Source organism: Capsicum annuum, unplaced genomic scaffold (assembly GCF_002878395.1).
Source record: "Capsicum annuum cultivar UCD-10X-F1 unplaced genomic scaffold, UCD10Xv1.1 ctg3595, whole genome shotgun sequence".
Lineage (NCBI taxonomy): Eukaryota > Viridiplantae > Streptophyta > Magnoliopsida > Solanales > Solanaceae > Capsicum > Capsicum annuum.
This window is the reverse complement of record NW_025842902.1, coordinates 1,151,415-1,165,877: the sequence shown is the minus strand read 5'-3', so window position 1 is coordinate 1,165,877 and position 14,463 is coordinate 1,151,415. Positions and strand designations below refer to the sequence as shown.

At 31.1% G+C, this 14,463-nt stretch overlaps 1 protein-coding gene across 2 annotated transcripts in view; it reads left to right on the top strand.

Annotated features, from left to right (window-relative positions):
- The first annotated feature begins 402 nt into the window (after positions 1 to 402).
- Positions 403 to 14,463, top strand: part of LOC107878288 (ER membrane protein complex subunit 6) — a 20,658-nt gene continuing 6,597 nt past the window's right edge. Inside the window, exons 1-2 of one of the 2 annotated variants that reach the window (XM_047403207.1) lie at positions 403 to 883; positions 9,737 to 12,438. In XM_047403207.1, the coding sequence (XP_047259163.1) occupies positions 10,666 to 11,580 (915 nt within the window). In that variant the 5' untranslated portion in view covers positions 403 to 883; positions 9,737 to 10,665 and the 3' untranslated portion in view covers positions 11,581 to 12,438. Of the gene's footprint in view, positions 884 to 9,736; positions 12,439 to 14,463 lie in introns of those variants that run through there. The other variant, XM_047403209.1, reaches the window with a different exon arrangement.

Here is a 14,463-nt window from a genome sequence, read left to right as displayed (position 1 = left end):
AAAGTAATATGATTGTGCAATCTCTAATTTAAAAATGGAATTGACAGATGAAGTAGTAACGATGAGTTCCATGTTCAAAATTTTTTGAAATATTTTAGAGGAAAGACAAACAAAAGACTATCAAGTATGATAAATAAAGAATCACATAAGAAATGTTTGTCATGTTATTCACAAAGTATACAAGAGATGAAATAAACACCATTTAGCACAAAAAACAAAAATCTAGAAGAAAAGGTCGGTTAGGAGAGGAAGGTATCTGTGATATCCAGATTGAAGCTTTAAACTGTAATGTTGTCAAAAATTGTACTTTTTGCATACAATTTTACATTAAACAATTGAGAGTTATAAACACAAAAGTCTTGGGGTTATGAAATTCAAGAGATGTAATTATGAGTTTTTGGGTTAAATTTGATATTTTATTAATCAAATTAAAAAATTCTAAAATTAAATGGGTCAATCCATCTAAAAATAACAAAATTAGAAAAATAGCCTACTCCTATCCTCCCGACCCAGCTCAATCCAAGTCTATAAAAGCTACAACATCTAACCCTTGAGTAGGGTTTTCAATAACGATCAGCACCTCCTATTTTCAGCTTCCGCCCTATGCCTCCTCATGCACTATGTTTTCTTTTGTGAATTTCAGTTTCCTCCTTCAATTTCTTTAGGTGATAAATATTTTACCATAGTGTGCTTTGGATCAAGATTTTCTCAGTTTGCAGAAATGAGTGAACTTTTTTTCTCTCCTTATTGTTTGCCTCTTCTCATTGCTCTGATATATAATTTTTGTACGTTGCTCATTTGTTCTCTCCAGTGGATGGGAATGTGTTCATCCTTTTGTGCTGCTTTGAGTGATTCAGTCAACTGTATATGTTACCTCCTCCGAGTAAGTTTACTATTGACCTCTTTTTTCATTTGCTCTTGTATTCCTATATTGCGCCAACTCTAAATGCACAAAATCCATAGATATTGTTGGTATGAAGAGAGTGGAATGCTTAAAATCATAAATACTCGGATAGTAACTTGTCTCCCAGGTTTATCAAGCTCAATCTGACCAAGTGACCCTCTCATTTTGCTGCGAGTCCTTTTTATTGGCTGTTGTAGAATAGGCTAATTAGTTGTTTCACTTCTTTTGTTGCCTTATTGGCTTGTAAATACACTACATGTGATAATCTAAGCTTTATCCTTTTCGGTCCCTTTACTCTTTTGATTGTGATAATCTTAAATATGAATGTTGAATTTTATCACTGTTGACTATGCACTTGCTCCTTAATTCTACGTGCTGAAATTCTGTAAATGTACATTTTCCATTGTCTATTGCTAAATTAGCTAAGTAATCAGTTAACTAATTCCCTTCTCTGAGTATATGTTGATAATGTACTTGTTTGCATGTCATTAATTGTTATATTTATTGTACTGCTTCTGATATGCTCCAAGGACATTCTCATTCTCTGTTTAAGATTTTTTGCAATTTTAAGAAATTTGTTTGAAGAATCACCTTATTGTTATGTGTCTGACTGCAATGTATGACTGCTTGTTAAATTGTTGTTGCTTCTGCATCTACATTATTGGTATCCTCAATAGGAGCTTCTTTTGCATATAGTAAGTTCCCTTATACATCTCTAAGACAAGAATTTCTCCTTTGATGCTCCCTAAGTATACAAACTTTACTTATTCTTCCTGCGAAAATTTTCGTACCACTTTAGTGACTTTAATTTTTGTCTTCAGTTGTTCAAACTCCTTTAAGTGTTCCTGGCCATTCATATAGAAAATCCAGCTTTAGTTTCCTCACTTTCAGCAGCATCTTCAAATTTCTTGTGATATTGTTTATCAATCTCTGACTAGTGATAATTTTACCGTCAAGTTTTATGTTATTTCTTTTTCTCCATAATTCTCAAATGATGATACTAGGCAGTGCATAAAAATATTTTTTTTCTCTCTGATTCACCTCTGCATTCCACCACGTGAGGATTGTCTCCCTTAAGCTTAATCCTTGAATGTCCATACCTGCAAAAGAGAAAAAATAGGATCAAGTCTTGTTAGCAATATCTGATCTCAGGAATACATGAGACATTGTCTCTTATGCTAGAATTGTACAACACCAATACTTAGATGGCTCTTGTATACCCATCTCCTTATATTATCATCCATTGACACTTTTTCTTTCCACATTCTCCACATAAAATTTTTATTTTGATGGAAGTCCTTTTATTCATATACATTTATATGTCTAATTAATTTGTTCCTTCTGTCTAGCATATTATCAAGCTGATTTCTCTATAAAATTGGCTTTTGCCTTAAGAATCCATATAGAATTATCTCCTTTTTATGCCTGACTTGGTGGCCTAATCTTATACAATATTTGCTCAGCAATATCACCTGTGAAGATCTTTTAATCAAGTTTTCATTTCATGCTCCATCTACCACCAAGTCTCTTATATATTGATACTCCTCATTCCATTCCTGACTATCCTACATAATAGTGTACAATTCCCTCTGAAATGTCAAATTATCAAACCACAAATAGGAATTTCCACTCCTGATTTTCCACATAATCAAATACTCTATGAGATCCTTTGTTTATAATATTTTCTTTCATACTTATAACCTCCTGCTCCAGTTCTCCACATTAACATTTTGGGATGTTATTTGTTGCAATATTTATTGTACATGTAAGTGATTTATATGAACTTTTTAGTTCTGAAATTTCATCATAGTCTACCAAAAAGAGCAATAGATATATCAGTCAACATTCTATACCTCAGTCCTCCTTCTTCCTCAGGTAAACATAAGGTTTTTTGCCTAACCCAATACCTTTCTTTTTCCCTTATAAAGTTACTCCAAAAATTCCTTTTCCCCCTATACAGTTACTCCAAGAAAATTGAGCCAAAACTCTTTGAATTATGTTCATAACATTCATAGAGAGATTCATCACTGAAAAATGGTGAATAGAAATACCCTACAATGCATGGTTAATAAAGATAGCTCTTCCACCAAAGGACAGAAGCTTACCTTTCCAACTCTGTAACTTACAACTTTTCTATTTATTATTTACTGGTAATAATCTTTTTTCTTCCTTATATAAAAAAATTGAACAGCGTAAATAAGTGAAAGGAAAGTCCTTCCTTAATAGTCCTAAAGTCACTTCTACCATAACTACTGTGCCATTAGAATCACTTTTATACAAATAAATTGCACTCTTTTCTTTGTTAGTCTTTTGACTTGACACTTGTTCATATCTGTCCAGTGCTCCTATGACCAATTGTAGAGTACCTAATTCAACCTTGCACAAAATAATCATATCATCAGCAAAGGACAGATGATTTATTTTAGGACTATCTCTTAGCATATTTAACATCTTGAATTCTTTTCTTTGAAGTAAAGTCTTTAGACTCCTAGATAATACCTCTGTTGCTAGAATAAATAATTTAGGAGAGAGTGGATCTCCTTATTTCAATCCTCCTGAAGATTCAAAAAATTCTTTAGACTGTCCATTCAAAAATATTGAATACCAATTATTTTCAACTAACTTGTACACCATATCTATTATTACTTTACAAAAATTCAGCTTTCTCAATACTTTTGTAAGAAGTAATCACTCCACCTTGTCATAAGCCTTCATCATATCTAACTTAAAAACAATGTTTCGAGGTTTACCTCCTTTTCTTATTTTTGAGATTATTTTTTGTACCACCAGTATATTTTCTACAATGAATAATAGAAAATAGTATGAGTCTCATTTCTTAAAAATTATATCTTAGCTTGTTCCTCTAAAATTAATACTGGCAACATTTCTTAATTCTCTCATGAATAATCTTTAAAAAGATTTTATTCACAAAATTACTAAAAGATATGGGTCTCATGTCTGAAAAAGTATTCAATACTAACTTTTTTGGAATAGAACAAAATTAGTATGAGTAATGAATCTTGAAAATTCAAATCCACAGAAAAATACTATTATCATTTTTTGTATGTCCTTTCCTATGATGTTCCAAGCATCTTGATAGAAAGCACCTGTCATCCCATCCGGACCTCCTACATTATTTCTGTTCAATTCCATGACAGCAATTTTAACTTTCTCCATGCTTGAAATTTTTGTTATCTCTTTATTTTGTTCTACAGATACTAGAGTAGACAGTTCATCTAGCAATGAGAAATCTTCTTCATCCTTTTGCTTTGTGAACTGTTTCTGAAAGAACTCTACAGCTACATTTGCAATCTCTGCATGCTCTTTCATCCAAAAACCTTCATCATTCTGGATTCTCCTTAGTTTAAGTATGGTCTTTCTTCTTTTACTATTATTAGAAAGAATTAGATATTTCTTTCACCTTTCTCAAATCATTCAAAATCAACTTTTTATCTCTAAAAATCCTTTTTCCTCTTGAGTTGTAAACTCAACTCTGCCTGTGACTTAATCAATTTTTCCCTATTAATTTCTGATGCGTCTTTCTCAAATTGCTTCTCACTAACCTTTATGATTTCAGCCAGAGTTGCACTTTTTTAAAAAATATTCTCAAATTTCTCCTTATTCCACAGAGTTGGGGTTGATTTTATTTTCTTTAACTTCTGCTGAAACAAGATGAATGGATTGACTTATATATCAGCTTGCCAATTTTGCCTTATTACTTCCACGCAAGAATCTTTCTTTAACAAAAAATTTAAAAATTTGAATGATTTCATAATTTGCTCCTTAACACTGCTGAAGTGAAGGAGTAATGAAGAATGATCTGAACCACAATAAAGAGCAAATGTTATGAAAATGAAAAGGTGTGATTAAAAATAGATGTTTATGAATCTGTATATAATATAAAAGAGAGTTATAGGCAAGATGATGTGGCACCTTTCTTTGGCCAAGGATCTTATTTATCTTTTTTCTCATTTTTTTAAATTTTTTATTTATTTTTTAATTAATTTATTTATTTACTAATTAAAACACTATCATATTTATATAATAATTATATCTAATGAGATACAAGAAACCTCAACCTATTGACATTCTCAACTTAAAGTCTCTTTAACTTCTATTTACTTAATTCATATAGTTAATTAATCATCTTATAAATAACAATCACCTATGAAATTGCTAAATCATTTTTCTTTTCTACTTCTTCTTTATTTACTTTGTCTTCTTAAAATATCATGATGATTATTAGAGTAGTATCTTTTGATGATATGATACATATTTTCGTTTGTTTGTTATCAATATTGGTGGGCCTGGACACAAGGAGCAAAGTCATGCTATAATTTTTTTTATTGATTTAATTTTAGAATAGTTGAAGTTTGCTTATTGGTGCTATTTGTGTTTAATAAAAAAATATTTTTATTTTCACTTTTTTTATTGTGATATGTCAGCAAAGTTCAGATTCAGGTAAAATTTCATGATTACGACAAGAAAACTTGATTAAAAAACTTTAATAGTAAAAATCTTAAAAATATTCGTGGAGGTTAATCACGAAGATCAATTTATTACATTTTAGTGATTACTTAGAAGATATATTATAAAGTTTACTAATAAACAAATATTGTATATATATCACCTTGAAGAAGTCAAGTCATTCATATATCCTAAAAAAATGTTATTTACAAGTTACAAAATTATTATCAATAACACTAATTATTATTTTGTTAAATCATTTTATAAATAATAAATTACCTATTAAATTTTTGAATATTCATTTTCATTTTTATTTTCTACTTCGTCTTTATTTTTTTATTTTTTTAATATTTATTGTCTTTTTTCATTTCATTTAAGGTTTTAGATGTTTAAATCAATTAAGTTTTATTAATATATTTATAAATAATATTGAATTTGATTGGGAAGGTAAATAAGACTAAATTATATATTTTAATTTTATAAAATGTGAATTAACTTTGCCACTCAAGCACTTTATAAAATCACAAATGTCATATTTTTGTTCTATACATACAAAGGCAAAAATTAATTTGTATTTATTTTATTTTATGTTAGTTCCCTCTCATTAGTTTAGTTATATTAAAAATTATAAGAACTTTTATAAAATACTCTAAACATCATGTTCATGGTTCTTCTCCCCTCCCCTTTAATGAGTTTGTATTAATATGTGTTAATGTCTCAAAAATAGAAAAAAAAAAATTATTTTTATTGTTCAGAAAGATTAAAATCTCACAACAATTAAGTTGCACATTTATTCAAATAATGTATCTCATTTGTGTTATTTTATTTTTTGGACTGCTTTACTTAGTAATTTTTTGGAGAAATTTGAATCTTACGTATAGTAAAACTGAAAAGAATTAAAACATATAATAAAATAAAAGTAAAAACAACAAGACATAGGTTCGATTAATATAAAGATTATAAAAAATATATCTGATTTAATTAGTAAATTAATATATAATGTTGTGTTGCTTCTTAGTTTTCATATTATTGATAATTTATTCTTCAATTAATTAAGATCTTTGATTTTTTTTTCATATTTAAACTTTTTTTCATATTATTTCATTGAAACATGAAATCAATAGGATGTCTTTTGAACTTACTCGGGGAGGATTAAGGGGTATGTTAATTGTCCATTACTTTTTTTAATGACTTTAAAGATTGACAATTACTTCTTCTTTAAATTAATGAGTAAGAGTTTTTAAGGATTTTATTTGAATAAAATAAATGGAGAAATGAGAGGAAAAAAGGCAAAAAAATCACAAAAAAAATAAATGTTATTTCTGATCTATGAGGTGTACGGTGCCATGAGTAACTAATATATAATAATATCTCTATTTTTTATATTTGGTAGCATATTTATATGTAATATTAAGTATTTCGTCATATTTATATTGAAATTTAACAAAATATTATTTTTTTATTACATATATTTATTGTTGTGGAGTTATTAGAAGAAGAATGTGAGATTTGATATTTCTTAATAGGAAGATGAAGAGGTATGAAAGAAGAGAAAAGTAGAAAAGAGAAATACATTAAAAATTTTAAAAATTAAAGAGAGGAAAAAAAAATAAGATAAAAAGTGCGCACTTCATGTAATTAGATTAGGATTAATAATATAAGTAAATAGTTGAGCTCTACAATTTGTTAAAAATATACACAAAAATAAATCAAGTTTTGTTGAACCTTTTCTACTTTCTTTTAAGAATAATAAAGTTATTTTTCACTTACATTATATTATACAAAATTTAAGTATTTTAGAATATTAAACATATTTAAGTGATGAAAACTTAAGAAAAATATATGTATAAAATTAAAGGTGAATAATAAAATAAATTAAGATAAAATTTAAAAATTTTAAAAATATTAAAAAAAATTCAACAGTCGAAATTAATTAATTCATGTGAAGCGCGAATGAATTCACTAGTATAATTAAAAGTAGATGCTATGAAAAAAAGTGTGAGTCATAGAGCTGATTCTTAAATAATAATAATTGAGAAAACTAAAATGGAACTAAAAAAAAAGAATACAGAGAAATAAGAATAAAAGTCATTCGAAGATGTCACATCACCTTCTTTACGACTTCCTTTATATTATGGGGGTATTCGGATGGACTTATTTTAAGTGGCTTAAAAATTGATACGAGCCAAATGGTCATCATAACTTTTGATGACATCTTGAGAGGCCAATATATGAAGACTCAAGCTTTGGCCACCTCAAGGACACAAAAGCATGCATGGAGGGCCTATCTTGAACACATCAAAAAGCAATTTCGTGTATGAAAGGTTGCTTGGGGCTTGCCTTTTATGCCTACCCGAGAGTAAAATGGAACCCACAACTTTGGAGAACTGAAGAACTTTCAAACACTCCAAAATCACCCCCTACTTAAGGGTGTTTTGGTCATTTTGTGCCCCCGCCTTGCACTCCATAGTCTCCCCTCTCCTTAAGGGAATTAGGGTTATTTTATCATATAATAAGCTAGCCTATATATAGTATCTTATTAGGTCTTTCTAGTTATTTTTTGTTGAATATGGATTATTGAAGAAACATTACGAGATTTTCTCTCTTGTGAGAGAGTTCCACCCGAAACTAGGGCAAGAACAAGTGTGGATTCACTTGTGTTGCATTTTGACTTAGAAACGTTGGTGCTTGAGGAGATTGACATCCCTCTTATGTCTATGTAAGAGTTTGGTGTTAGTTATTACGGGATTTAGGGGTCTTGACGTTTGAGACACGTCTTGGTTCTTACGTTTTGTAATCTCTTTATGCCAAACTAACTATCTTTATCTTATTGCATTTGTTGTCTTATTTCCCTCATCGTGTGCTTGTTGTTGCTGTCATTGTTTTTGTTGTATCTTATTCTCGGGTTTTCTTATTGCTCTGGGTTATTTTTGTGTTTCGTGGTAGTTCCATATCATTTAGTATCAGAGCAAGGATTGATTTCATTTCTACGAGATCAATCTTGGGCTTGTTAACTTGAAAATAAAAAAAATATTGAAAAAATGAAAATCTCAAAAGGAAAATTTTGTCCCATTTTTGTACCTAGGCCCCAACTTGAGGCTTATATTTTTTATATTTTTTGTGTCATTTGTTGTTTCTAGTGTTAGCTCATTGTTCCCTAACACTAATAGGGTCTAGATCTAAGATTTGAGCCATTTTCAAGTTGTTCTTGAACTTTGAAAATTGTGGTTGTTGTGGATTTGAGTTAAACATGTGGTGGTGTTGAAGATGTGGGCTTGAAAACATGTTGTTATTGTTGTGGAGTTCAACGTGAGCTAAAAGAAACAAAAACCATTCAATTTGGGACTCATTTGGTTTGGTTTCCATTCTTGAATGCTCTTGGTGTTCTTATTGTTCTTCACCATCTTCATGTTGTGTTGAAGAAAATTCTTCAAAGGGGTATTGTTTGATCTTAAAGAGTGGAGAAATAAGGTGTGGTCTTTGTTAGTCTTGAAACCTATCCCAAGAAAATTCCAAAGAAGTAAGGATACAAAAAGGTTTCAAAAGTTGTCTTACCAAAAGGGGAAAGAACACCTACCAAGACAAAATAAAAGAGGAAAGAGTCAACAATTTTTCAAAAAGGCGTCTTGACAAAAAAGTGCAAGAAAGTCAAAGTTCTTTGAAGTTTTAAAAAGGCTCTTAAGTTTTTTTTGTCTCTCTACTATAGGTGAAACTTCACTCTTCCAATTGAAAATTGATCCATAAAAATTGAAGACAAGAAAAAAATTAATTTAATTTCAACAATTCCAACGCCTAATTCAAGGTTGTCATGTGGCTACCACGTTAGCACTTCCCAAAAATATCCTAAGGCTCAAATTTCATATTTCTTACTTTCTCTTCTTTGTTTCCTTAGTTTCACTTTTGATTCTAGTACTAATTGACAACTAGTAATCACATATTAGGTTGTGAGTTTGTTGTTTGAATCCATTTCTTCGTGTTTTCATTTCTTTGTGTGCTTTTATCTTTTGTGATTTGTTGTAATTTCTTGGCTCAAGACCGTAAGAGATTTCTTTGAGTCTTCAAATGAAAATCTATTCCGGACAAGAGTATAATTCATCGCTCAATTTCTCACGGATTATAAGACAACTTTCAATACTTGTGAAGCCAAGTATGAGGTAACCGAAGGTGTGAGAGTGCGGTGAGGATACCTTTTGAGCTAACTTATGTGTTGTTTTTGTTGCTGTCTTTTATTAGGTACCATGGATAATTATACTTTCAAGGAACCTTTTGAAGAATTCAAATGGAACCTTGAAAGTCTACGCTAAATTTTTAGTTCCTCGAATCCAATTCCTCTACTTACTCCTACTGACTTGGTCTGTTTTGAAGCTATCAAGCGTGTCTGTGAAAGACTAAGAAGGGAGTGGGTGACGTTCAATCCACTTAGTCAAAGACTCCCTTGTGATAAGATCTTCCCAAAGGATCAAGTGGGCTTCCATAACACGCACCAAGGTGAAGACCGAACCTCATGTGAGCTACAAGGTAAAAATGTTATCTCCAACACTCCTATAAACTTAGAATGTTGTGATGTGGCTAGTAGTAGTCAAGTGGGTGTAGTTGCTGGTTTGCCTAGATAAAAAGGACGCGAGTTTTCCCTTTGTGATACTCTTGATATTGCTAGGTTGCAAGAAGATCCAATTCTTATTGTAAGTAAGCAAGCACTAGTTGATCCTATAAATGACAAAATTGATTCTTCTTGTAAGAATGATTTGTGTCCATCTAGAACTAGAACTTATAACTTGAATAAGGTCTCATTGACATGTGATGAGAGTATTCACACACTAGTTGACCCTTATGAAAATCAATGTGAGTCTACGTTGGTATGTGAGTTGCCAACAACTAGTGATGGTGTACATAATGATCAACTTACTCATGAATGTAATCCACTACTTGAGCACGTGTATTATGTGTTTGATGAGTCTCAAGCTAGTGATGATGTTAATAGAGTTGATCATAAGGTTGGAGATGATTCTTTGAGTATAATGTGTGATGATAGCCTCTTTATTAGTTTTGCTCATAGAAATCATGTAAGTAAAAGTGTTGTGAAGAATGACATGCATATTTTTTAGAGAGAACTTGTAGGCCTTAAATCCTTACCTTTGAATAGCAATCAACTCTCAAAGAAAAGTCTCTTGTGTGATTTTGGGAATGGCACCCTCGAAAAAAGAAAGAATAGTCGTGACACATGTCTTTGTCTACTTCTTCCATTTGACCCCGGTGCCCTATTGGTGTGTGAAAATTTCTTCATACCCAACTTGATGATTGGTCAAGACGCCAAGCATGACTTAATAGTGAGTGTTGGTATCCTTCCCTATGATGAAAAGTCTTACTTGTGGATTTACAACCCACTTGATAGACCCAAATTGTGCATAGGGGGAATTTCCAACAAAGTTAAGTGTTCACTAAAGAAAGGGAGTAATAAAAGGAACCAAGAGAGTTCACCTTTAAGTATATCCACTCTTGACCAAGGTATCACTACTTGTAGGTCAAAGAAAGAGTTCCCCCTTGCCAACACTTCGAATGAATTCCCTTCTCATGATACCCTTCTTTGTGGCCTTGTGGTGATGAATGGCCCATTTATCAAAGACGGCTTCTTGATTGAAAACTCGAGAGCAATTGTGTCATTGCCTCTTTGGGTTATTATTCATATACGTGCATCCATACTTGACACATTTGAGCTTACGTTGTGTGGACCACAACTTGTGGATGCCGAATTGAGTTCTTATTTGTGGAAAAGTCCAAGGATGTTAAAGGCTTCTTGTTACCTTCATGAGGTTGGACAATTTGAAGTATCTTATGGGACTCTTGGGAGCAGGCTTAACATTCTTAGTAGAGGGAAACAAAGTTCTTGGGAGAACTACTTGTCTTGGATTGGTTTGTTGTGTGGTAGTTTCTCTATTCTTCCTAATGGCATGACTCTCTTGATGGAATACTTTTCCTCGGGAAGTTTTTGGAAAAAGAGAGGTCTTATGTGCTTGCAATGTCTCTTTCTTTCTTTGTGTGTTCCTACTTGTGAATACATCTTTGATAAGAATAGTTTCATTAGTACCTTTCTTCATTACCTTTATACATATGATAATGTTCCTAATCTTGTTGAATCTACATCGTATGTTGGAATGAATTGCCTAAAAGGAAGAATTGTGGTGTGCCTAAAAGATTTGACTCCATCCTAGAGTGCTTTGTGTGCTAAAACTTTTATGGTTGTTGACATCCCTTTTGATAATAGCACCTTGGAGGAGACTTCCATGTTCAATTCCTTTCTATACTACCTTTTTGCTTAAGATGATATCTATGCTAGGCTTAGATTTACCTTATTTAGAGGTAGGGAGTCTCTTGGAAGTTCCACTTGGTTGAGTAGTCATGCTACAAGGATCATTCGTGTCCTTGACCCCGTGAGACCTTTATGGATGTGTGAACTATTGACACCGTTCTTGGTGTGGACTACTAAAGAGATAAAGGAATAATTGTGTCTTATGGTTCCTATGAAGAAGGTATTCTTACCTTTGGAGATTGATGATGCCATTTTGACCTTGGTAGTTTCATTATCTCTTGGTGATTGTCATAGCCACTCCCTTTATGACATTGTTACTAATCTTTTCATGTTAAAAATAAAGGACTCTGATTATATTTCAAGTGTGTACCACCTTGGCATGCTGATGTTATTTGTTGCACTAACACTAACCCTCATGCCATGAAGATGTTGTGTTTGTTTGTCCTCTCTTTGATTTTGCAAGGTATGGATTCGAGGTCGAATCCTTTTCAAGAAGGAGAGGAAGATACGAGCCAAATGACCACCACAGCTTTTGATAACAGCTTGAGAGGCCACCATACATGAAAACTCAAGGTTTGGCCACCTCGAGGACATAAGAGCATGCATGGAGGGCCCGTCTTGAACACACCAAAAGGCAATTTCGTGTGTGGAAGGTTGCTTGGGGCTTGCCTTTGATGCCTACCCAAGAGTAAAATGGAACCCACGGCTTTGGAGAATTGAAGAGCTTTCAAACACTCCAAAACCACCCCTCTAATTAAGGGTATTTTGGTCATTTTATACCCCCTCCTTACACTCCATAGTCGCCTCTCTCATTAAGGGCATTAGGGTCGTTTTATCATATAATAAGCTAACATATATATAGTCTCTTATTAGGTTTTTCTAGTTAGTTTTTGTTGAATATGGATTATTGAAGAAACAGAATAAGTGTGGATTCACTTGTGTTGCATTTTGGCTTAGAAACATTGATGCTTGAGGAGATTGATGTCCCTCTTGTGTCTACATAAGAGTTTGATGTTCGTTATTACGGGATTTAGGGGTCTTGACGTTTGAGACACGTCTTGGTTCTTACGTTTTGTAATCTCTTTATGTCAAACTAACTATCTTTATCTTATTGAATTTGTTGTCTTCGTTTCCCTCATCGTGTGCTTGTTGTTGCTGCCATTATTTTTGTTTTATCTTGTTCTCGATTTTCCTTGTTGTTCTTGGCTGTTTTTGTGTTTTGTAGTCGTTCTGTATCAAAAGTTATAAGCTAAAAGCCAAAAGTAGGTTCTACTTTTGACTTTTAGCTTATTTTTGTACTTTGACTTTTTATTTTTACCAAACACTTCAAAAATAAAAAAATGCTAGTAAAAAAAAACTCAAAAATAAGTCAATCCAAACACTCTCTCTATATAAATTGCTCAAGATTGAAATGGTATAATTATATTTAACCTGCATAAGAAAATGATATTATAAGTTCCTATAATAAATCCTTTTTATCGCTAACTAGTGAGTGCATTAATTAATGTAGAGGACAGAAAAATAGAGCAATTAGGAGGACGGCAGGGTCATATCTCAAGAGCTCGGACGATTGTACGGCGAGGACTTGAATCACCATCTCTATTCAGCAAAATAGATCAGTGTACTATTGTACTATATCAGTTTTGTAATATGGATACTCCTACTTATATGTTTTTTATCTGGACCCTTGAACCCACTAAAAAACAACATTTTAAACCTTTTTTCGATGAGTGTAACACTCTCTCCCCACGTCAGCTGTTACGTCTGTCACATCAGCTTCCACATCATTTTCAGGTATTACATTAAATTCTATGTCATTTTTTAAATGATACATAGGAAATTAAATATTAAAATAAATTTAATTAAATAAAAAAAATTATAAATTGTAGAAAATTTTAAATAATCATTTTTTATTTTTGCTCACAAATTATATATCAAATTTAATGCAAATAATTAAAATTCTTCTTCAACTAATTTAAAATTTTAACTATAAATTCATATATACAAACATAATTAATTTTCGATTTTTATGAATATTTTTAACAAATTCACAAAAACATTAAATTTTTTCAAGCTTATTCATGAAATTCACTAATTTTTCAATATCCACTATCACTCACTTTCAATTTAAATTTAAATTTTAATTGCAAATTTTTTTTAAAAGATTTCAAATTAAATTTTAATCCAAAAAAAATATGAAAAAATTTGAATTGAGAGGAAAGATTAAAAAATAAAATAAAAAGTGAGTGGTGGGGGTGCTGGACAGGGGCTGGGGAGGAGGGAAGGGGGCTGGATGAGGGTGAGGGTCCAGGGGTATTTAATATTAAAATAAATTTATTTAAATAATTTTTTTATAAATTGTAGAAAAATTTAAATAATCATGTTTTTATTTTTGCCCACAAATTAAATATCAAATCCATTCCAAATAATTAAAATTCTTCTCCAACTAATTTTAAATTTTAACTATAAATTCATATATACAAACATAATGACTTTTCGATTTTTAAATTTGAATATCTTTAACAAATTCATAAAAACTTTAAATTTTTTCAAGCTTAATTCATGAAATTCACTAATTTTTCAATATCCAATATCACTCACTTTCAATTCAAATTTAAATTTTAATCTAAAAAAAATGAAAAGATTTCAAATTTAAATTTTAATCTCAAAAAAATATGAAAAGATTTCAAATTTTAATTTTAATTTTTAAAAAAGTGAAAAGATTTGAATTGAGAGAAATTTTTTCTTTCTATAAACTGAAGGTGGTGTTGGGGAGGGGACTGGG